Source organism: Lagopus muta, chromosome 8 (assembly GCF_023343835.1).
Source record: "Lagopus muta isolate bLagMut1 chromosome 8, bLagMut1 primary, whole genome shotgun sequence".
NCBI lineage: Eukaryota > Metazoa > Chordata > Aves > Galliformes > Phasianidae > Lagopus > Lagopus muta.
In genome coordinates, this window is record NC_064440.1 from 19,031,816 (window position 1) to 19,056,831 (window position 25,016).

The 25,016-nt window shown below is 38.4% G+C and overlaps 1 protein-coding gene across 7 annotated transcripts; it reads left to right on the top strand.

The window, feature by feature from the left end:
* Positions 1 to 15: 15 nt before the first annotated feature.
* On the top strand, positions 16 to 24,960 carry DYNC1I2 (dynein cytoplasmic 1 intermediate chain 2). Of its 7 annotated transcripts, XM_048952565.1 has the most exons (18): positions 246 to 395; positions 589 to 631; positions 1,627 to 1,744; positions 3,142 to 3,256; positions 5,581 to 5,725; positions 8,794 to 8,853; positions 10,062 to 10,177; positions 17,013 to 17,102; positions 17,334 to 17,496; positions 17,589 to 17,688; positions 18,257 to 18,382; positions 19,341 to 19,487; positions 19,748 to 19,861; positions 20,242 to 20,375; positions 21,419 to 21,563; positions 22,367 to 22,507; positions 23,499 to 23,624; positions 24,310 to 24,960. In XM_048952565.1, exons 3-18 carry the CDS (start codon positions 1,637 to 1,639, stop codon positions 24,421 to 24,423), a joined length of 1,944 nt encoding a protein of 647 aa, XP_048808522.1. In that variant the 5' UTR covers positions 246 to 395; positions 589 to 631; positions 1,627 to 1,636; the 3' UTR covers positions 24,424 to 24,960. The 7 variants fall into 7 exon arrangements, with proteins under 7 accessions (XP_048808519.1, XP_048808523.1, XP_048808525.1 ...); XM_048952562.1 differs by lacking the exons at positions 246 to 395; positions 589 to 631 and adding an exon at positions 16 to 228; XM_048952566.1 differs by lacking the exons at positions 246 to 395; positions 589 to 631 and adding an exon at positions 17 to 228 and having other exon boundaries at positions 5,635 to 5,725.
* The last annotated feature ends 56 nt before the right edge of the window (positions 24,961 to 25,016 follow it).

Below are 25,016 nucleotides of genomic sequence, written 5' to 3' on the forward strand. Positions count from 1 at the left end.
CCCGGCCCTGCTCACGCCGTAGGGCGCCGAGGGCGAGGCCTGCTCGTCACGGCGCGCTGCACGCCGGGCGTCGTCGTTCTCGCAGCCGCGTCGTCGGCGGTCGGCAGAAGGGGCGACGTTGAGGCTTCTGAAAGCGCCCGCCGCCCTCTCGCGTCTCTCCGCGCCCGTTCTCGAGCGAATTCCTGCGATTGCTCCCTGTCGTCTCGCGTTGAAGCCTCCGCGGCCGCCGTAAGTCCCCGCGCCCCACGGCGCCCTGCGGCCGGTTTGAGCCTCCGCGCCCGCCGTAGGCCGCCGCCCGTCAGCTGCCGCCGCCTTTGTGGAACGGGCGGAAGCGGAGCGGGCGCTGGGCCCAGCCGAGGTTGGAGGGCGCGGAGCCGAGCGGGTCTCGCCAGCAGGTGCGCGGGGTCTCACAGCGGGGCCGGGGCCGCTGTGCCGCCGCTGTGCCGCCGCTGTGCCGCCGCTGTGCCACCCGGCCCGGCCGTGAGGGGTGCGGCCGCGGGTGGGGCCTTGAGCAGAGCACGGCCCGGCCGGTGCCGCTCTGCAGTGCCGGCGGTGCGTTATTTTCTATTAACCTTTCTACGTTGGCAGAGAACGTGGCTGAAAAGCTGCCGACGTGTGCGCCAGGGTTAAGGTGGGAGGCTTGCATGGAGCTCCGCTCTTAGGTGTGCTGTGCAGACACGTGTGGGTGTTCTTGTTTTGCACTTGTGAAGGCTTGCGTCGCTGGTGCGTGTGTGTAACAGCTGTGGGGCCCGCAGCCGTGCTGGAGCCACTCCTGTACTTTGGTTACTGGCGTGGATGTGCTGAGCAGGAAGATGCAGCTGCTGTTGGCCCTGCCTGCTCACACGGCTTTTCCTGCTTGTCTTCCGACTCATTGCCTCCTGAAAGGGTTTGGGTTTGGTCTGCTTTTGTTTATGCTTGGCTTTCCCATCTGTGCTTAACCAGATGACTTATCTAACAAGTCTTTGGTAGAATTTCTGTCTTTTGAAGCCCCGCCCATTTCTTAGCAGCGTACACAAGATCTATAAATGAAAGACAAAAAATGAAAGACAAAAGATCAGCGATGCACATACTTTACAGGGTGTTTTTTGCCTCCCTCCAGTTACCTACTCTCCTTGCCAATTACAGTAATACTGCCACATCTTTGATTAGGTTGGTGTTTTGGCTACTGCAAGCACATCTAACAGGGTGCATCATGTTCATCCTGCTAGGTTATAAAGTGCCAGTAATTTAGGGGCTGCAGTGTGGGCGTGTGGGCACCCTTCCTACTGTTTGCTGTGTGTAAATACTGTAGGTGGCTCTGGCGCTGTATAGAATTCTGTGCAACATAACATAACCTTGTCTTCAGAGCTCCATGTATCATTCAAAGTAGTGTCTCAAAAAAGCTTCAGAAATACATTGGGAAAAGGTGCTGTCACCTTGTCATCCTTCTGTCTTTTAAATCAATCTTTTTAGCAGCGAGAATCTGTTAAGTGTGAAAACAGGAATGTAACTTCAATTATGATTTTAGGACTTTTCACTGTTCTGTCTTTAGCCACTTAGCACAGTTACATTAACGATAGCAATTTTCCTGTAAATAAGCAATTTTAACCAAACAGAACCTTTTGGAGTGATTTCTGTGTTGATCAGTATTGCAGTCATGTCTGACAAAAGTGAACTGAAGGCGGAGTTGGAGCGCAAGAAGCAGCGATTGGCTCAGATCAGAGAGGAGAAGAAAAGAAAGGAGGAAGAAAGAAAGAAAAAAGAAGTAAGAAACTGTTTTCTCTTGGAAAGCTGACTGTTTGGTTATGTAACTTGCCCCAAATATATGTAACGTGCCTAAAAAGAGAAGGTTCACTTAGTCACTTGCTATGTGTTATCTAGGGAATGTCAATTTAATGATCTGTGCAAGTGTAGTGCTTATGTTCTGTGAGAATTAAAAAAAAAACCTGATTTTTAGAATTATCCATTCGGTAAGGTAGATTTGAAAATGCTTGCGTTTTTAGAAATAAGAACGATAGTCTTGTGTGCATGGGACATTGTTAATGAAATTACTGTGAGGAGTGGCTGAAGTATTACTCAAAAACTGTTTCATTATTTGCAATGGCATAATTTAGAGAACTCCGTTCTAAAATGAAGTTTCAGAGATGTTTGTATGAACTGTCTGTCGGTATTGTTACCATACAAACAATGTGCTGTGTTCTTTGGCTCTCTTACTCAAGATTTGTTATGCTTGATTTCCTTCTGCTAAGTTATGTGACAATCTGTGGTACATTGCTAAATTTCTCCTGAAAGGGGATTATACATCATAAACAAAATGTCTGCTGAAGTACTTTGGTGTGCTGTGTCACCTCTTCATGACGTCTCTTCTTTTAGTTACAATCTTGAAGATGTTCTCAGTTAGCGTATGACTGAAGCCCAGGCATCTGCCAGCAAAATGATTCAGGGAAATCCTACACTTGTGCTCTGATGATGATGTAATTCTGCATTGCCTGTGCTTGTGCTTCCACCCGTGATACAGTAGCTTATCAGTTGGGAACTTGCTCTCAAGTTTGGAAAAGGCTTTTTTCAAAGATGTACAGTAGGTCAAAGGTATAATGTGCAGTCATGGGAGGAAACTTTCTTTATTCTGTAGGATTATTGTAACTGGGTCTGGATTTTGCTGCTTCTGTTGAAGTCTGGTATTTCTATAATAAAAATTAAAAATACGTGCTTGCCAGTGACTGAGTTGTGGACACTGAAGCTAGGAGTTAAATTTATGTAGTTGTGTGAGCAGTTAAATGAAATTGGGAAAAAATGGAGAGATCAGCATCTTTCACTGAAGAGCCCGCATTATTTCTAAATTGCATGTAAGGGTGTCATTTTATGCCTTTTTTTTGTGTGCATGTGAAATCTAGCAGATAATAAAACAACTTGAACAGAACTAATAAAGAAACTTTTAAAAAAATGACTTGAAGGCAGTACTAAAGCTACAAAACCTCTTAATTCCTCCTGTCTGGTTTTACTTTATCTACAGAAAAATCTATCAGAATTATTAGCGAGGTGTGTAATGTGTCTTATAGGCTTTAGTAGCACAGAAAACATAGTGGTTAGATCTCAGAAATAAGATGAAACTGTTCTTAATGCCTTTTAAATACCTTAATGCAATTACTGAATTATTTCTAGACTGATCAGAAGAAGGATGTTCTTCCTGTTCAAGAAGAATCTGACCTTGAAAAGAAGAGAAGAGAAGCTGAAGCATTACTTCAGAGCATGGGCTTGACACCGGAGTCTCCTGTCGGTAGGAATATTCATAGTATTTTATGAGATAAATGTTTTACCCTTGTTGTTAGTATTTGTGGCAATTATATATTGTTTCATTACATATCGCTAGTAATACTTGTATAAGATATATTTTCAACTCGGTAGATTATTTGGAGTGTTTTGATTATAATATTACACATGTAATATTATATTCCTCTTGCACATTATTCTTCTGATGTTTTTTGTTTGTTTTTTTCTCTTTCCATAATGCTTAGTCTTTAGTTCTGAGATTTTCTTATGACATTGGCTCATTTTCTTGCTGCGCCCTTTATTTCCTAATTTTTCCTTATCTTAAACTGACTACCTGACTGACTTTGATGGAGAAGTAGCAAAGCTAAGTATAAAATCTAACTGTCAAGGATTCATATCTATTCATATCTATGCTGCTCTTCTATGAGTTGGTTTATTGTATTGTTGCTTTTTGCCTTTACTTAGCCGCCTCCCTTTGGAAGATGAAGGTGAAAAGGGTGATACTTCAACTCTGCTTTTTTGTCTCTAGTTCTGAAATCAAAGAGGAGTTAAAACTTAGTTTTCAGTTTGGCTCGGTGGTGACAAGAGTCTATTTCAACTGAGTTTGCAAACAAAAAGTAATAGTAGTTGGTTATGTCTATGTCTGTGTGATTACATCTTCACAACTGTTTTTGGACAGTCCACACATTATAAAAGCACAGCAAATGGCATTGAAGAAACCTTAGGGTAAGATAGAGGAAAAAAGCATGCTTATCCTTTTTATAAGAAACCACTTGTTTGTGAATGAAGAACTTTCAAGTTAGCATGCTCTACTGGGATAGTGCCACCAGAGGGCACCGTAGCATCAAACGAAGCTACTGATTTTTTTTTTTTGGCGTGCTTACCCCGAGATAGAGCAGTACAGGCAGTTCTAGATGATAAGTTGCTAATTTCACCTGTTCAATTAAAAGAGGGTGGCGTTAAAGTGCCATCATTTCCAGTAATGCACAGAAACGTTGGAATGTACAGGCCTACAGACATTGCTTTTAGTATAAACTGTTCAGTAGGTGGTGATGGTGAGTTGCAGAACATGAAAGCTTCATACACATCTGTATACACTTATGTATTTATGAAGTATAACTATATGATTTTCAGATGTATACGAAAGTCCCCTTGTAGGCATGCAATTTTAATAAATAAAGCCCATTAATTAAAAACGGTCAAAATCCGGACTGTTTTTCAAATTCAGGATGGAATTTCTGTCAACCAGAACCATGTCTCTGTTCTGGGTTAGGATGGAGGCACTCTTCAGAATTCCCAACATAGTGGTGATTGCAAGAAATTCTCCTGAAATGTTGCGTACCTGAATTCAGAATTCTCCCTCAGTGCTCGCCCTGCCATGATGGATACCAATTAGTAGCTGTAATTTGTTGGTTGAAGTTTCTTCTTTAGTGTTGATAAGGAGTGAATCTGTACAATGAATGTTTCACATTTCTAAAAGCATAAAAGAAACTTGAACGTGCGTCCTTATTCTTAAGCATAAACCTAAGGTTCATTAATGAAGTTTCACTGCTTCTTTGAAAAATAGAAGTCACTTTCTAAAAGAAAAGTTAGAAGGTGTTTTGAAGTAGCTTTGTGTTGCTTAAGTTGCATGACTGCATGGTAATCATTTGTTGTTATGTATCCTTTCCAAAAAAAACCATGTTGCTTCATAGAATGCAATTGCAGTCTTCATCTAAGTGATGGGAATGAACTGACTTCTATCAACAAGTTCTACTGTGTCAGTACCAGGCTGCTTGTCATGTGAAAAGAGAGGAAGCATGAAGATTCCCCCGTAAAATGCACCACTAACAAACATCAGTGTGATGCACTGAACTTTGGTGATTTGGTTACAGCTAAAGCAAAAATATGCTCCATCACAAAGCCACTTTTTTTTTGGTCTGCACTTCTGTGATTATATGATCAGAAGCAAAGATACAAAGCTAAATACTTTCAGTTTTCTGAAAAAATAGACATTGATATCAGAGCTATGTTAACAAGTGCTTTTCTTTGATGTGTAAGCAACATGATTTGGTGGAAACACCCTTTGAAAACTGGTGCTACCATTTGTTAAAAGTTCAGATTTTAAAGATTTATTTTCCTTTCTTTTCTTTTAATGCCTTTACCTCCATATCTTCTTGTATGCACCAGATGCATAAATACCAAACAATTGCATGGAATCCAGCATGAAATGTTAACATTGTCTTTTCCCCTCTCTTTCTATTATTCATTTTCATCCATGTTTTTTTTTTTGTTTGCCATCACTTTTTTTTTTTAATACTTCATGTTGAATTAATTTGAAAACATCCTAAGCTGTGCAACCTCTGCGAGTAGTAACAGCGGATACCTGTCTGTTTCACTATTTAGTCCCTCCTCCTACCTCTCCGTCTTCCAAATCCGTGAGTACGCCAAGTGAGGCTGGGAGCCAGGACTCCGGCGATGGCGCCGTTGGATCCAGGTATGTCACCTTGTTTGCTGTTGGGCTTAATGCTTACATTCAGGATAATTAAACTTAAGAAATCAAGGGTCGACTCTACAGTAATGTTGAATCTGTGAACAGTGGTTAACTTACAGAAGTGCTTTACTTTAACATTTGAAATGCAACTGCACAGAATGAATTTCAGATTGCTAATGTGATCTTTGGAGTTTTTTAAACTTACAGTTTTAGAGCTTAAACTTTAAAGAGTCTGAATGTCTTGTGGTAATATCCTTGTAAGCATGAATATCTCTGACAGTAAAACAACTAAGGGGTCAAACTTCTGAGCTCTTTTCAGCTTTCTAATGGATATAGGCTGTCTCCTTCCCTCCATTCTACTCGATCTAATAAGAGATACTGTCTACAAATTTTGCCTTGTTTCTACTTTTTGGTTGTTGTTGGGTTTTTTTTTTGTTTTTTTTTTATAGTCACAACTGTATTTCTCAAGATCTTCTACCTTGTAGCCATTTTCAGAACTTGTCTGTACCACTTAGGATCTCTATCATTTGGTCAAAGGATAGCATTAGTACAGCCATGGTTGGGTGTTTTGTTTTTTTTTTCAATTCCAGTGCTTTTTCTATCCCTTTGAGCGATGTTTTGTGCATAACAGCTTCAGAAATGCTTTCTTGTCAAATATTTCTGTTGAACTACAAATTCAGAGTGGAGATTCATAGGTGAAAATTTTTTACTGTTTCTCAGGCCCAGTCTGTGAACACAAGCAACACTTGCCTATTAATATTGATATTTTTTTTCCCCCACAAGATAATTACTCATGTGCTTTAATTTCCTGAATATACATTGTGGGTGAAGTTTAGTTAAAGCACAGCTATCTCAAATTACATTCATGCTTATATGAGTCTTTGCTTTGGAGAAGGACTGAATACTTAAACCACTTTGAAACATCTTTTAGAAGGGCTGTAGGAAATCCTTGTATGCACATGGGTTACGTCTGTGTCACTACATGCCATCTCTGCCTGAAAATAGTTAAGATTTTAATGTGCTGCACAGAGGTTTACGAGTTGTTTAATTCTGAGCAGGAACCAGTAAGTCAGTACAGGCAGAGAGGAATACAACAAGCAGCAGGTATGAACCTCAAGGTTTTTTTAAATGCTCGGGTGCAGATTTGTTAGCAGATTAGCTTATTCATAGTGCAACTGGAAATCACTTGTCATGTAACTGAAGAATCAGTAGTGTTGTTCTCAACTGGGCTACTAGCAAGTTTTAAGTTATTTGAGATCTGTTATTACCGGCTATCAAATTGTCACTTTCTATTTAAATTTGCTTCCTAGAATTAAAAAAAAATAGATGATTTGATATATAAATTCACTTAAGGTGTAACAAACTTCTGGGAAAGAAACAGTATTTTATATCCATGTGATACGTAACTAATAGATTTATTGTATCTCTGAACATTACTTTGTTAAAACAATATTTGAGGAAAAAAAATAAGTACCATAGTACTTGTTCTGTTAACTATTAAAAAGGCAAGTAAGGCAGGTTACCCCTGGTATGACTGAAGAGCTATTGCAAGTGTTTTTTGTTGTATACATTTTTAGAACATAATTTCATCTTTAAAAAAAAAAAAAAAAAAAAAGCTTTGAAAAGCAGGAGGGTAACCTCAGTAAGAGCTAAGCCTTAAGTAGGCGGTGCTTTGCTTTGCTCTGTTTCATTTTTTGTATCCATGGAAAATTGAATCTGTGCAAACCATCTCTAGCCTGAAGTCTTGGGCACCAAACTTGTCTATTTCATCAGGACAAACATTAGGTGCATAAAGAAAGAGCACGGGCAGAGTAATTAATTTTGTGCACAAAACATACGTAAAGGTTTTAGAGATTCAGATATTAAGCTATGGCAATGGATGTAATATTTAAGTTATGTAGACTGATTTGGTCATTGAGTACAGTGGATTTGTAATAATTATTTTTAGTGTGACTAGCTATTCTTCTAGTATACTCTCTACAGGAATGAGGTAATAAATGGAGCATTCACAATTTTGAGTGTTCATTACATGGCTTATAAATTTTGGCAATCAGTTTTACCTTTGGATTTCTGCACTTGCTTTCTAAGAACATTGCCATGCATGGGATACAAGTGGAAACCTCTTTTTACTGACTTGCCTTAGTAGAATAATGGGTTCTTTGTTTTTGATTTGCTGTAAAACATCTAAAAATCTTAAAATGTTTTAAAATATAGCATCTAAAAGTTTCAGAAATCAATGCATATTTGTCTGTTAATCTCTTATATGGTCGTTCTTAAACTCTGTCTGAGAGCAGGAATTGGACTAAATGAAAATATGAAGGGGAAGGCAAGTTTCCACTTCATTTTTCTTTTAATATGAAAGTGGCTTGAAGTGGATCTATTCTGTTTGTTATTGAGCAGGACTTTGTAACGTGTTACTAATATTAAGTCTGCTATTTCCATGGGATTTAAATATCTTCAATGGAGTTGGCTCTAACACAGATGACACTTAGAAGCCCAAGGCAGTGCTTAACCCGTAATTACTGCAGTGTCACAGCTTGGAAACTCTAGCAGTTCTCTTTCCCAGTGGAAATGCGTTTTTGCCCCTCTACCAAAAGGTTTGTGTGTTGATTCATTTCCTTTACCAATATGACCATTTCCTCCACATATTTACTGCTCTGGGCAAGATTGCGTTATATTAACAAATCTGTCATCTTAAGGCATGGACAGATATGAACAGATTTAGAAAGGAGGTTCTTAGTAGTTCTCATCACTGTTTAAAATATCTGTATTAGCCTGTCATAAAAGCTACATTTGCAGATCTTTAACTTTCAGTCTTTACAAGAATTTAATTCTTTCCTAATAGCTCTGGGGTCTGTTTTTGCTTTTTAACTTTTGCATTGACTGCATGTATCGTTGCACTGAATATTTGCTGAATTTCTTTTAAGTGATGTTACATTGTTTCGTTTCTTGTGAACAATGAAATAACTATAAGCTTACTGTAACTCTAGGATTTCATAGTGTGTATTTGCTTCACTAATCTCTGGCCTTTTTTGCTAATGCTGCATGATTTGTTCAACCTGTGGTATCAGGACGCTGCATTGGGATACTGATCCATCAGTTCTTCAGCTCCACTCTGATTCCGATCTGGGGTATTGCATAGATTTCTTATATTCCTTCTTTCATACGCTTGCAAATAATGAGCATAAGAGCTTACTTTCTTTTTCTTCAGACTTTGAGTTACTGTTAGGAGACTGTTCTGTGAGTTAGAGAAGTTTAGTGTCCTTAGATGTAGTGCAGTTGGCTCACAATGGGAAACGTTGGTCGTACTTAATGTAAGTGACATACTTATTTCTAATAATAGAGCTTTCTTACTAATGTTTTTCTTTGAGTCTTCCTTTGGCAAGATGTAAACTTAACAGTAATGTCTTTATAATGCTTAAAATAACTATATGTTTAAAAATGGAATGACTCCCATCGTTTCTTATGATGTGCATAAATGACAAATATGTTTATAGAAGCTGTAACTCATTATAATCGCATAATGAAACCGTTATGCTCTGAGTTACGATTCTGCCCAGAAGCTTTTCCTTTTCTCTTCCTATTTCTAACTTAGAAAATAATATGAAATTTTGCTTCATATAGGTACTTAAAAGAAAAATGGATTATTATTACTGTACATTTGATAATTAGGCTGAGCAGAATGTTACAGAAACTGAATTAATATTTTGTTGGTTTTGGAAATGCATTTTGCATTGTAATTTGATCCTGGCTGCTTCCATATTTCTGACATGTCTCATAAGTTAAAGGCAGAATATTTGAAGCTTTCCAGTGATGTACACTGGAGTATTGCACCATGGATAAGTCATTTGTCAATTGTGACCTTCAGGCCTGCATCTTAGAAGTAAATAAAAATGATGACAAAATTAAATAATCTAGAAAAATGCTTTTTAATTCAGAGTAATGAAGCTGGTTTGTTTAAGTTTTGAAGTCCTGAAACCCCTACAAACACAGCTCATGCAGGCAGATCTGTCCCACTGACACTATGGGTATTTCACATATGTAGCAGTACTGTATGTAGCTGCAAAGAGCAAAACTTCAGAGTGATATCATTTAATTGAGATACCTGTGTATATTTGCACATTTTTGTCTTAGCTGTGGATATAAGTGACTTTAAATAATAGTGATAATAAAGTGTTAATTGTGATCTTGTGACTTTTTCAGGGATAAGTTTCCGCTGGTCTTAAGTTTCACAAAGCTTTGCTGTGATTTGATGATTTTTGTATTACTGTAGACAGAATACAAAGTAATTCATGAAGTTAACTTCTTTTTCCTTGATGTTTCTATTCATTTTATGTAGACGCGGACCTGTTAAACTTGGAATGGCCAAAATCACACAAGTTGACTTTCCTCCTCGGGAAATTGTTACGTATACAAAGGAGACACAAACACCTGTTATGACTCAGCCAAAGGAAGGTGAATGTTAATGCAGTATTTTTCTTTTCTTTTTTTTTTTTTTTAAGTGATTGGCTGAATTAGAGCCAACAGTTTTGATCTCAAAACTTACTGTGGTAGAATGGCTGTTGATTTGTGATATAATTTGTATAAATTCTACTGCTAAACGCTTGTAGGTCTGCCTTAAGAGCATTACTGGCATTCTACATCTTGTTTAATTGTAGCATTACTCTTACTGAGAATATGTGGCAATTTATTGCTCAGTGTATGTTTAGGCATTCAGTTTCTTAAGTAGCTGTCAACCAATAAATGAAAGTAGGATATATTTTGGATTGAGAACTCCCCCAGAACTTTTTTGGAAGCATTGTACCTATACAACAAACTGAGTGAACAGAGTGACAGCAGGTATGTTTTTTCTCTGACTGCATATCCATAAAGTGGAGAGAACCTCTCTTAATTCTTGTATCTTGACACTTTAAAATGCTGCTAGTGCCATGCTTTTGTGCAAAGGATGATGGAAACATTTTCATTAGATATGCTTGGCAGTCCTGTTAGCTTTAGGTCCTTTTGTGCTGTAGGGTGTACTGTGCTGACTTTGCTGCAAGATAACAATCCTATTTGTTTCATTTCTTAATTTCCTAGGATGGTTGCTCCACAGAAAAGTTTAGCTGAATTTCTGTCTAGTTACATATTTGCTTTTGCTGCAGTGTATGTAGTAGCTGTCCACTGCAAACTTAGAAAGCTTTTTCTCTTCAAGACCTCCCAAACTGGAGCATCCGATTGCCTATTTCTCATGTACAAGAAAGTTACTAGAATTTATATTAGCAAACTTACATAGCAAAGTACTGCTACTTTCACTTCAGCATCGCTTCTCTGTGCCTCAGGTGGTTGCATACTTCAGTTTGTGAGCTGAGTTGAGAAACATTCAAGCTATAACTAATCTGGTGGTTCAGATAGGAAGTAGAAGAAAGCTAACTTAGAACTAGAAGAGTTGATAATTGTGTAGAAGCCTTTGTGGCACAACAAATGAAGTGACTGTTACATAGGGGAGGCTTTGAAGGTCAGCTTTAAGTTATAGGCATGAAGATGCCCATTTGGGGTTTGCTGTAAGAAAGCTAAATTCACGCAATGAGTACCTGTCACCTGACTGGTTCTGGTTTTAAAACGCAGAGGTCACTCATCTCAGACGCTGACAGAATGGACAGCATTCAGTTGTTCCAAAACCTAAGTCAGGACAGTTCCATGTGCTTCTAGTTAGAGAAGAGAGGTAGACTAAGTTTGTATGATTGTTCTTCTGTGTAGTAAAGATATGCTGTACCATCCTAGGCAAATTAAATATGGAGTAACTCTTCCCACTATCTTGTCAGCTGCAACCAGTTTGAGCCACATCTCCACTTGATGTGGAAGTATGTCAAGATTGCATGCAGCCATTGGTGCTGGAGCTAGAATGTGACCTCAGTGCCAGTGGCACTATTGCCTCTTTGTGCAAAGAGTTTAAGTACTAATATGTTGCCTTATTATGTCCTTAAAGTGTTCGAGAAACTGTTTGTCTTGGGAAGGTGGCTCTTTTTTAGTTTATCCCTTAAAAGAATAAAATCAAGACCTCTCCTAGAAATCAATTTCAGTTTATGATTAGGATAGATGTAGTTTTCTTTAGAGTAGGAAATTTTCTGCTACGGGATGCAACTTATCTGTACTGTACGGAATATTCAGTTTCCCCAAGTTGAAGTTAATAAGCATGTTTCATAGTTTTTGTAGGAGGATGTCCAAGTCCAAAGTAGGCTTAGAAGGTAAATCCACAGTATTTTAAGGATTTCTCATACGAAGACTGGAACCCACAGCTGCTTTTTCCTCTGATTTCAATTTATACAAGCCCATCACTAATGACACAGGAGAAGCACAGAAATAGTGTTGGGGTAGATATCTTCGTGCTCAAAGCCTCTTGTTTAAAGATTTTCATCAAAACATGTCTTCAGTATTTAATTTTTTCACATCTTTGTTCTTTTTTTCCAGATTTTTCAATAGCCTTAGTATTCTAATCTTACTGTAGCAGCTGAATTTATCAAAATGTAGTTGTGAAATGGTTTGTCGTTCCAAGGGATGCAGCAGAGACAATAGTTATCTTTTCCTCCCTCCTAACATGCTGTGTTTGTTTTGTTCTTCTCATTCTGTAATGATGACCTGTTCTTTGGATTAGGGACCAAATATGTTTATTGTGGCTTAAGGGTTGTGCCACACTTGGTGCTGTTCTCCGTTATTTCATAACTAATGAACCTTAACATCTGAGTCTCTACAGCATTACTACCACTTCAGTAATTTTTGTCACCATCATAACAGGAACATACTGTTATGCTGCTCCATTCCCCAGCATCCTCCTTCTGCCATCCCTATTTCTGCTGTCCAATTCTATTTCTCACTTCCCACGATGCTGTGTATAACACTCCTGCCTGCTTCTCTCATTGTCCAGTTTTGGTGGATGTGCTTTTCAGTTAGTATGGTCAACTAGTTATTGGGATTACTATTTGGCCTCTACTTGGCATACTCTATCAGGCAACAGGCTTTGGATCTAGTCTCTGAAGATATATTTGAAATTGTGTTCCCTTTGTACGTTTATTTCTTTTTAGCAGACTGCAGTAGAAGCAGTTTTAGCAACAGAGAAGCAGATTTGTTTGTGTTCTGGAATATGTCTTCATGTTCTGCAGGTACTATGTTGGCTACTGAGTTCAGTAATTGTTGGTGCAGACATTATTCTTATCTGTTCTTGTTGCATGGCTGTCTGCCTTACTATTTGATCTCTTGCTTTTTGATTTGCTAAGCTGTAGTTGGAATATGCACAAGAAGAAGTCACCAGCACAGCCAATAGAAAGATGTGTTCTTGAGTCCTTGAAGTGGTTAATGTAAGGAAAGATAGCTGTACAGTTGAATACACTTCTGCTTACCTCTCAGTCAAGACTTTTCCCCGCAAACAGGATATTTGCTTGGTGTCACTGTACAATGCAGTGCGTATGCACTCAGCACTGGCTGCAGACAGTATTGCTCCACTAGCTTTACTTCGTGAGGAATTTGAGAATTTCATTTAAGAATGAAGATACCAAGTACTTCTGTCTTTTTAATTCTCACTTAAGCAGACTGACAACAACTTGGGGGTATATGGTGGTTTCTCAGATGCTTGAATGTATGCTCAGATGCTTACTGTGAATGTACTGTTTTTATGTTCTAATATTCTAAGAAGAAATAACAGAGCCTTATACATTCACATATTGCCCTGTGTAGGTCTTAAATGTACAGTGAAGTATATGTGGGAAAACTTGGTATGAAGATATCTCTGCTTAACAAAAGCCACCCATTTCACAGATGATTTAACTTTGATTAACCTATTCTGCAGCAACAGATTACTCAGACAACTGGAACTTCACTCTATAGCGTTATTGCTGGGTGCAGCCTAATATACAGCACTGCTTTTCTTTCCACCTTGCCAAAATACATTACAATTTTGATGTAAACTCAAAGACAAAATCCTGTGGTTCGTTAAACCTGCTTTTAGCATTCATTGACAAGAAATTTGTCCTTGTGGAAGTGGCAGCCTGTGAAGCATTCTTTCCTGCTCACTTGATAATGTAGGATTCCCAGCTTCCTGTCAGAAAAAAACATGGACTTAATCACTTAGCATGTTATAAAGAATGTTCATCGATATGTTAATGTGACAGAGTCCTATTTCCAGTGTTCAGAGCCGTGTGTCTTCCCTAACTCTTACCAGCTGTTTTTATAAAATAAGGAACTGTATGTGGTAGCTGACAGTTGAAGTGCCAATAGGTACAGTCAGTAGAAAATAATGGGGATGAAGTTAGCCAGTGCCTTTGAGATTTCTGTATTCATATAGCTGACACTAAATATGTATACCAGTGTTTCATGTGGATCTTTGACTTGCTAGACGTGCAGCTTCTTTAGGAGTTGTATGCCTGAACTGCCAGTGTTTGCTGGGTAATACATTGCTGTTTAGCTGATGCCCTGGAAACACCAGCACTTGAACTAGGTAATAAAATCCAGGTATGTGAGGGAAAAGAGAAGTACAACCAAAACCTCTTAGCTCTTTTTCTGAACAACATCATAGTGCCTTTTTGGACTGCAGGTGCTTGTGAAGCAAGCATTCCACTATTGGGTAATGAGGTCAAGAACTTTTTTTTTCCTGGGATCCAAGAAAGTTTGCATATGACTTATTTCTTTGAAGAGGCGGTTTTAAGATTTAGGTAGTTACAGATAAATCACAGTGAGATGACATGTTCAATTTCATGTCTGATACTTTGAGAGTATTAAAATAAGTGCTTATCCTGCATTTCAGTGCAGTAATATCAGGTGGCTGTATGCAGTGCAAGTACTATGAAGGAATTTAGATCTCTGTATAATATATGCCATTTATGTTTCAAACATTAAAAGGCACGAGCAATCAACTATATGATCTTTTGAATAAAATATGTAGATTAGAAGGTCACTTAGCACTAAGGGGTTGACCATCTGCATTTGAAAAGAATTTGACTCCTGTCACTGAAAATGGTATTTAGAATCAGTGTAGTATGGCTAACGGGGGTTGGGTTGAAATTTCTAATCTGGGACTTTCAGAACTGGAATAATGTATCCATGGAGACCCCAACGAAATTTCTGAATTTAAGGCATGACTTCAGTCTGCTGTATTGATTGGCTGGGAGAGCGAGGGGGCCATTTGTATAAAAGTATAACTTGAATTTGTTGTCCTGTGTGTGTTGTTCTCAAAATAGCATCTGTTAACTTGCATTATGTTTTTTTTTTTAAATTAATTAGTGTTCACACTTATAGTGATTTGACATTAAGAATTACGTGTTTTGGAATTGCTGCAAGTTGTCGGGTGTTCAGATTACTCGTCTGCAATACACGCGAATCCATCTAAAAGGAGCAGTGTCTTTCTGTTTCTCTGCGTGATTATTTTGCCCAAAAAAGCTTTCTATTTTTTTAAGTAGCACAAAAGCTGTAATTGGCATGCTTTGTAAGGAAGTGTCAATGTGCAAGAGAGTGGAGATCACTAAGAATTCTTTTACGCGTTCTTTCCCCTTTGCACCACCGCCTCCTCAGCAGGGTCACTGAGATCACTAGCTTTTCTTCAAATGGCCATTTTCACTGGCAGGTGCATTATACCCTGTATTTTCAGATTGTTTTTCCATTCTGAATGTTTGGCAGGTTGATTGCTCTGGTTGCATTGACGGAGAAAGGGCTGACAAATGCGGTTGGGCTGGCTGAAAAGACAGTGATTACTGTTTTCCTTTGTGGCTGATTGAGGCCCTTGAAAGGAAAGATTTTAACCTTCACCATTTGGTTCAAAAGTATGAGCATATATTGAAATCATTCATGCCATTTATCCTAGTTCTGTAAACTTGTCAGAACGTAAAAATCGCTCAATTTCAAGTAATGTAGGATTGGCATACGTCATTATCATTTTGATTAAGTTGGAGTTTGTATTATTGTGTGCATTATACAGTGTCATTTAAAGCTTTCTTTCCTGCAGGTACAGTTATATTTTTATTGCCTACACTATGGAGTTAGAAAGATTTTCAGACCTCTTTAAACCTATCACTATGTGTGTGGTTTGGCAGCTGGTATGGCCTACAAGCTGTATTTTGTTTGCAGGGTAAAGGCTTGTCTGTAGACCTCCTGGAGTGCTGGTAATTGCACAGGCTTGCCATTGGGGAAAGACATGATTGGAAGCAGTCAGGCAGAAAAATGCTGTGCCATCCCATCGCCACCTCATAGCTGAGAGACAATCCTAGCAGTACCATCTGGTTGTTGCTATCTAGTCAGCTGGCTGGCTGCTGGGACCCTGGCTTGGCAGCTGGTTCCCATCCCTTGACCAGGCTTTTTTTTTTTTCTTTTTCTTTGCTTCTCTTGTCTGCATGGATTTTGTGGTTGTTGTTAGGTAGCTGAACGTGGGCCGGGGAGATGGCTGCAACAAACAAACCTAGTCCATGCTGAATACTGCCTTGTTCCTTGTGGTGAGGCATGCAGTAGACTCCTGCTGCTATTCCCTTACAGACAGGTGATGTAGCTGTTTGGCTGATAAAAACAGTCTTTTCAGAAGCTTATATGGGGAAAGCGGATGAAGAAAAGCCAGGAAGCCTGTATTCCACAACACAAAGTAATCTAAACTTGTTTTCTGGTTTACGGTATTCAAGGAATAAAATGCAGAAATGCAGAAAATGCTCTAAGCCCTGTCAGTGTTCCCAAACAGTAACGTGTGTTATTTGCTGCAATTAGAGAAAACACATTTTGCTATGAAGTCCTCATTGCCGAACACGGTACAGATAATGAGACTCACCTTTACAGTGACAGAAAAAATGTAATATCACTGTTATTGTCTTCAGCAAAATTTGCCTCTCAGAGTAGCAACCTGAAAGCTAATGTAAGCCATCTTTGTGCCACGGAAAGACCCATTAGTCTGATGGTTTCAGATCCTCAGTAAGCAGCTGTGCTATAGACTATTTTAGGCATTTGATTTTTCTGTATTCTGTAGCATTAATGTGTCAGCATGTTACACAGAACATGCATCAACCACATGGTTGTGTGTGGAATCATAAATGCTTGGAAGAGAGATTTCCACTTTGGATCCTTTACAATTTTTAATGGGTCTTTTTTCAGCTTATACAGGTACGTATTTTAGTGCACCTAAAATCCAGCTGCAGGCAGAGTATGAGATGATGTTATACAGGGATGTGCGTCTTATAAATAGGACCATTTTAAGCTAAATTATACCATTCTTATATGTTGAGATTCCTACAGAATGGTACCGTTCCTTTATAAAAACACTGATGGTCTTGTTGTACTTTTTTCTTAGATGAGGAGGAAGATGATGATGTGGTTGCACCAAAGCCCTTAGTTGAACCTGAGGAAGTAAAAACGTTCAAAAAGGAAGAGGAGGAGGAAGGTATGGTTCACCTCAGCATTTTGTGCTGCAAAGAGAAATATTTAATACATTTTAACTTTTCCACTGAGTTGAAATTAAATTGAGTGACTTAATATAAAGTGCATGGATGTTAAGCAACAATTTTTCTAACACTGTGCATTGTGATAAATACTTTTGTTTGTTTGCTGTTTCCCTTTCTTGGAAAGAATTTCTGAAAGTATGTGCTATAGAAAGCCTGTAATCCTTTTCCAGCTGCCCCTCACGAACTTACAGAAGAGGAAAAGCAACAAATTTTGCATTCTGAAGAGTTTTTAAGTTTCTTTGACCACTCTACAAGGATTGTCGAAAGAGCCCTTTCTGAACAAATCAATATTTTCTTCGACTACAGTGGAAGAGACTTAGAAGACAAAGAAGGGTAATGTGAATGCTGAATGCTTTACTGTGAACGTACAATGTTTTTGTTTGAAAAAGTGGTCAGAGATGAACATTCCCTAATTGCCTTCACAGGGAGATTCAAGCAGGAGCAAAACTGTCCTTAAATAGGCAGTTTTTTGATGAACGTTGGTCAAAGCATCGTGTTGTCTGTTGTTTGGACTGGTCCTCTCAGGTAAAAAAACAAAACAAAAAAAAAAGCCACTAACATTATACAGTCATCTTTAAGTTCTTCTTGTTCTGTACACTTGAACCTTCTGAGTGTAGAATTGAAATAGGCTGTATTTCTAAATGCATTCCTTAGAATACATTTAGAATACAGTTCTGAAATTGTCCATGGTTTGCAAATAGTAAAAAGAATTTACATCTTACGTGAAAAGCAGTAGAACCTTTGAATTATAAAGAGAAAGTCTTCAGCATGTTTGGTTCTTCCTTTATGCTCTTCTTTTCAAAGTTAAGCATTAGCTTCAGAAGACAGCTCTATTAAAGGTAGTGGGTTTTACATATAAAAGTAGATTATGATAAAAGAGCAAGAATTTAATGTGCCCATTAATAATGTTTATGAGCTAAATTTGTAACAACTGCAGTTTTAACTGATGCCATTTCTCACAGAGATTATTTAAGGTTATTTTTGTTTCTCTTTTTCTTTGATCCCTGTTCTGGCAGCACAGACCAAAGAATCTAGGATTGTCTGGACCACTGGCTAATCATCTTGCTCATTGTAAATCTTTCCCATTTTTCAGTACCCAGAATTACTTGTTGCCTCTTACAACAACAATGAGGATGCACCTCATGAGCCTGATGGAGTGGCCCTTGTGTGGAATATGAAGTACAAGAAGACTACGCCAGAGTATGTCTTTCATTGCCAGGTACAGTTCTGTCTCAGGAGAATGAAGATTTTATGCTGATGAGCTTGGACATCTACCTTCCTTAAGATTGTCAATATAATGATTTCATTGGGCTGGCATTCACTTTAACCACATGTGTTTGCAAACAGATGGTGGTAGCTAAAGAACGCAGCTTAGAAACATTCTTCTGTTATAGAATTTCTGACCATTCAGAATTCAGTCTTGTTTTAGAACTCACTTTAATTTACTTGAAAGCTCAAAAACCTTCTTATGTAGTGGCTGAACCACAAAGAAGGTTTGTATGTATAGAGACTGAGCAGAGTTGTATACTACTAGAGCTTAATTTACTGAATAAAATGAAGATGGCCTGAGGAGATGGAGCAAGGATGAAAACTAGAAACACATGTTGCAAGTGAAACAGGCAGATGGAGGCTTCTCAGTAAATGCAGAAAGATAAAATCTTGCAAATTTCTTCCATTATCTCAAGCCTGAAATAGCCACTTTACTTTCAAAATGTTGTATTTATGAAAAATTACATAGCTGAATCAAAATGTAATCCAGTGTTGTCAGATTACTGTCGAAGCCCAGATTGTAAAAGTAGCTTTGTTATGTGTGAGACAGATTTGTAGGTTCATGGAAAAAATGACCACAGACCGTGGCAAAACATGAATAACTAATTTGTGCATTACTGGACCTTCCCTTGCTAACAAACCATGCTAGGAGCAAAACGAATTTATGTGAACGGGGTGGGGAAAAAAAGAGAACTTCTGTTTCTGAATACAAGTTAAAACTAAGTACTTCCTGGTGTTAACAAAATGTTTTAGAATCCACATGTGACAGAACAATGAAATAGTATATCAAATCAAAGCAAAGAACTTACTGGTCAGGTTTTCTTTTAGTTTTAGATGTAGCATCAGTGAATAATAGGATTTTGTGTATTTTTGTGTTTTGTTGTTCTGTTTTTTTTTTCCCCTTTCAGTCAGCAGTAATGTCAGCTACATTTGCAAAATTTCATCCCAATTTGGTGGTTGGTGGCACATACTCGGGCCAGATCGTGCTATGGGATAATCGCAGCAATAAGAGAACTCCAGTGCAGAGAACTCCACTTTCAGCTGCTGCTCACACGGTAGGGGGTGAAATATCTACAAAGACTGTTTCTTGTTAAGATGCATTTAACCTCCAGGAAACTCTGTCCGGTGCACTTGATTGATAATGCTTAAATATTTGTCTATGTTTTCCTGTGCTATTGCTGAAGAACAGGAGTATTCTCTGTACCATACTGTGATCAACCTTTTCTCTTTCATTAAATGACATTGTATATTTTGTAGTGTATTAACTGCTCTACAATTGTAATTCCTTTTTCTGATATTATTTCATAATTCTTAGCACCCCGTCTACTGTGTAAATGTTGTTGGGACCCAGAATGCTCATAACTTGATCAGTATCTCAACTGATGGGAAGATATGCTCTTGGAGCCTAGACATGCTTTCCCAGCCACAGGTAAGATAAGTTTGGGTATGTATAGTATCTATGCTGTATAAATACTTTATGCAAACTTAATGAATCTGAGAAGAATTAATAAACGTTTTCACAATACCCATTTATACTTAAGCTTAGTAGGTGTTGGATAAAATGCCTTTTCTGCCCTGTGGAACGTTGTAAAAATTATATTACGGTTGGACTAGATGATCTTGTAGGTCCTTTCCAACCTTGTGGTTCTATGATTCTATGATATTCGCTGTTAGCACAAGAGAGAACTTATTCTTGTACAATTCTACTTAAGTAGAACAACAACAAATCTAGAGAAATCTAAATGACTTTGTAACCGTTAGTGTCTCTTTTATATATCTTAAAGCAAGTTACTGGTGTTTTCACTACAGGATAGCATGGAGCTGGTTCACAAACAGTCCAAGGCTGTGGCTGTTACTTGCATGTCCTTCCCTATTGGAGATGTAAACAACTTTGTTGTTGGAAGTGAAGAAGGCTCAGTGTATACTGCATGCCGTCACGGGAGGTGAATAAAAGCTTTTAATTATTCAAAGGAAATAGAAGCTGTGAAATGATGGGACCGTGTATGCTTTACACCGCTAAAATTGTTTTTAGTACACGTTTAGTCTTTGTTCTTGACAATCTTTGAAATAGCACTGTTTGAATTCCAGTGCATGCTATTTCCCAAGAGCTTCATTAAAACCAGGAGGAGCTTGATTACAGAACTGGTCCTATGCACTCTGCGTTGGCCAGGAGTTTGCAGTGATGGAGGCAGCGCAGGTCACTGAGGTTTTTATTCATTTGAATTGTAGCAGAACATTCCAAACTTTGTATCAGTTCTGTAGATAATTGTACAGTAACATCACGCACAAATCTTAAATTGGCTAGCTGTTCTCCTGCTGTTCAATCTATTTTGAAATTGTCTGACTGTATCTTATCAATTGCTTTCTTAAATATAACTGAGTGTCCAGGTTTCATCTCAGATACACATCACCCTTGCTGCAGGGCTTTTTGGCTCCAGAATAGCTGAAATTGTATCACTTCTGTGTAACATTCTTTCTATCTTCCTCCCCCTTTCCCTCCCCCCCCCCCCACCGTTCTTTTTTCATCACTTCTGATAGGAGACTATTAGGGATACATTGTTACTGGTTTATGTCTGAACCCTTTTGTGTCCACAAGCTGTACTTGCAGCTCCTCTTTTAAGTCAGTGGGAGTTTTGTGCTTGTTCCTGAGTCTGGATTTCGTTCTTTATATGATTCAAAGTTTTAGCTATTGCTTTAAAACAACACAGTTAAATGTGAGTGGGCTGGTACCTGCTGAATGAGTCTCTGCACCCCAAGGTCGATTTTTGGCACTTAAAGAGAGCAAGAAAAATGTTGAAATAAAAATCAGTATTCAAGCCTGGTCTTCAGTGAGCCTGTTGAGATTAAGCCTTTGCAGTTGGGCAGACATCCATTCAAAGCAGCAAAATCTTCTTGAGGTTATTTTTAAAATGCGTTTCAGTGCTATCTCTGTCTGCAGATGTATGGTTTCCAGAGAAATTAACTTTGGTTATATATTCTAAAACAGCAAAGCTGGAATCAGTGAGATGTTTGAAGGACACCAGGGACCAATCACAGGTATCCACTGCCATGCAGCAGTTGGACCTGTAGACTTCTCACATCTTTTTGTCACCTCTTCTTTTGACTGGACAGTAAAGCTTTGGACAACGAAGGTAACTATAATAGACAGTTCAGTGGTTTTCTTCATAGTCCTTGACACAAGGTGGTGCTATAATGTAAGCTGCTCAACTCAGGAAACTTAGGTAAACTGAAGACAAAGTGTGTGAAGCTCTCCAGATCCCTACCAGTAGTCCACGTGATTCCTAGTGCTTGTTTTTTGGTTTACTGCAAAGAGAAGACAACTGATGAACAAAACTAGTTAACAACATAAAGATGTCTTTGCTTTCAGATTGTACATCATTTGTGTACTTCTGATCCATTCTGTTCATCCTTTTGCCCTTTGTTATCAACAGTGATTACAGTGTAATCAAATACAAATCATTGTTAAATTCAGTTACTTCATTTAATGCATAAGACAAATGTTTTGCTACAATTTTGTGGAGGACTGGGAGACAGCACCAAAACTAATCTCAAACTGCATTTAGAGACTTGCAATTGACACACGTGGTATTCCTTTTGCTGGAATTGCCTCTTCTGTTGTGCTGATTTCCTGAGGAACACAGTGCTGTCATGGAATTAGCTTTTTCTTGATGTATGAAATTTTTAATGTGTTAAGTTTAAAATCTCTTACAGTATTGGCTTACTACTGATTTCTTTATAGTAGCTTCCAAGATAAGACTTTGTGCATTGGAAAGTATGTCTTTGATAATACACTTAGTTTCTGGCTGCTTCTTGCAGGGGCTGTTTGGGTTTTTTATGTTATTGATAAGTTTTGTGTTTTGCCTTACTTGACAGAATATGAATTGCAGACTTGGGATATTGCATTGTCTTTTTTTTTTTTTTTTTTTTTTCCCAGAATAACAAACCTCTCTACTCATTTGAAGACAACTCAGATTATGTTTATGATGTTATGTGGTCTCCAACGCACCCTGCCCTGTTTGCCTGCGTGGATGGGATGGGCCGGCTTGACCTGTGGAATCTCAACAATGACACTGAGGTGAGGCAGTCAAGTTAGCAGTCAGATGTAGGTGGAAAATTGTTTGTGCACTTGGAAAAGTAACAAGAGTTCAAAGTATTTTTGTTGTCCTTAAATATTCTTAAGCTCCAGTAGTTTCTACCTAATGAATATTTTACTTTGATTGCAGTGTAATAATTCCAATGACTGGTCGTTACAAGTGGCAGCAGTAATTAAATTGTTGTAACCATAACAAGAATGTAAAATATCTGGTTTAATACTAGCCCACGTTGTGAAAGTGACTTTTAGGCCTTCCCCAGTGTAGTCTTGACAGCCTACAGCTTAACAGTCTGAAGAAACCTGCCTCCAGGACACCACTGTTGTTCTTAGTGCTATGTTGCTGTTGCCATAGTAATAACTTCAGTGAAATTGTAAGTTGCTTCTAAACTTAGAGGATGGAGTGTCTGGGTTTTCTGGTGTAAACTATGTACTTACCTGTAGTATAAACCCTTTCTAAGACTAAACTTGTTAGAGATAGACAAGGGATAATTCTGACATACTCTGCAATTAGAAATTTCACCTTCACAAAAGTACATACAGAAGAAAGGGCTTCTCTAAAAGCATAGGGCAGTGCATGGTTTTTAAGTCAGTTACTCAGTTGTAGCCTCTGGTCTGGATTTGGACTGCCAAGACAGCTGCTTTCATCCCTGCCCTGTGTCCATAGTATTCCCTGAAGTCCCAGGGCTCTTCCTTGCTCTGTCACAGAGCTACAAGGTGAATGGCTCCTGTGTCATGGCAGGAGTGCAGGTGTGCATTTTGATAAAGTCAGAGGGCAGGAATGGTGTTGTTTTGGTCACTTTTTTGGTCACATCATTAGTGATAGCATATGGCCATTGAGAGTCATCTGAGACCCACAGACTGAGTAAATTGACAGGTCCAGCATTTTGCTTAATACAGTGCTGATGGATGAAGTATTTTCTAGTCTTTAAGGAAATCCTTGTGCGTTTTAATAGTATGTTTCAAATGAATACAGGTGCCAACTGCAAGCATTACTGTAGAGGGCAATCCTGCTCTGAACCGTGTGAGATGGACACATACTGGGAGAGAGATTGCTGTCGGTGACTCAGAGGGCCAAATAGTTATATATGATGTGGGAGAGGTACGTATACCACGTGTTGTGCAAAGTGTGTTACAGAACAATCAACTTTATTGGACTTGCATTTTGCAACTTGCTTTTAACTTTCCTTCTCTGTGATTAGAAGGCGGGGGGAAAATAACATTTCCTTAATGTGTCTATTTCACATATTCTATTATAACTTTTCAGCATACCTTCTCGCAGCTACACCAGTCAGAAACTAAATACCTGATTTTCAGGCTGGTGGAATAAGATGAAACCATTAACAGGTTTGTTTGTAGGGATTTCATGTTCTTTATAACTGGTTCATGTAAATTCAAACAATTGCTTGAGGAGTATTGAACAAAAAGTTTTGAAATGAAGCAGTCTTGACTTCATCCTGTAGGGAAGTGGTTGCTATTGTAAGCGTGTGTATTGCAGTAGCACATGATGTGTCGACTGGCTGCAGACGTGGCATTAATCTTCTTCCTTAGAGACAGTCTCAAGCAAGCTTGTCACGATATCATTGCATACTTAAATACATCACTCTCAAATTCTGCTGCTTTCATTGGTTAGAGCTGTTGATGTTTTGACTACTTTAGAAGTTGCACTAAGAAAGGTAAGATGTTCTGTTGGAAGCTCTTCTGAATGTTATTTATGAGTTCTGCTGTTCAAAACGAGCTCTGTTGTAGACATTGGTGAGCTTAAATAATGTTATTTTTGTCCACAGCAAATTGCAGTTCCTCGCAGTGACGAGTGGACTCGGTTTGGCCGAACACTGGCAGAAATAAATGCCAACAGAGCTGATGCAGAAGAGGAAGCTGCAACCCGCATCCCAGCATAGATCTCTGCAAATGGGCAGCAGTGGTAGACTTGTGAATGATTTGATGCGAATCTTAGAAGTATGAGCAAGTGTCAGTAATAGCTTAAGGCAGTATGCGGATTCAACCATGGACTTGGAAAACGTGTTATGATCTCTGAAAATCAGATCTTGCATTGTTGACTTTTATATAAAACTTACAAGCACATTATTTGACTTATGTAACTTTTAATACAGTTAACTTTGACTTTGCAAGGAACTTCTTTTGCTGAAACACTAACCTGGTGTAAATTTGCTGTTAAGCTTCTGAAATCTCCACTTTATAAACAGTATGTTTCTGAAAAGTAGAAATTGTGTTTCTAAACAAGTTCTGTTTCTAAACTAAACTTCCTATATTACACATTAGCCTTCATGAGGTAGTAAGTTTCTGAAGGGTTCTTTAATTCAAACTGCAAGTGGATATGCATGTGTATGTTCCAAATAAGTTTCATTGCTTATATAGAGATAAGCTTCAGGCTCTGGTAGTGAGTAATATGAGTGAATAAAATGTCTGTAGTTACAGTTCATTTCATAATTGGACCAGAATTGATGAAATACATATTTAATAACAATAAGAA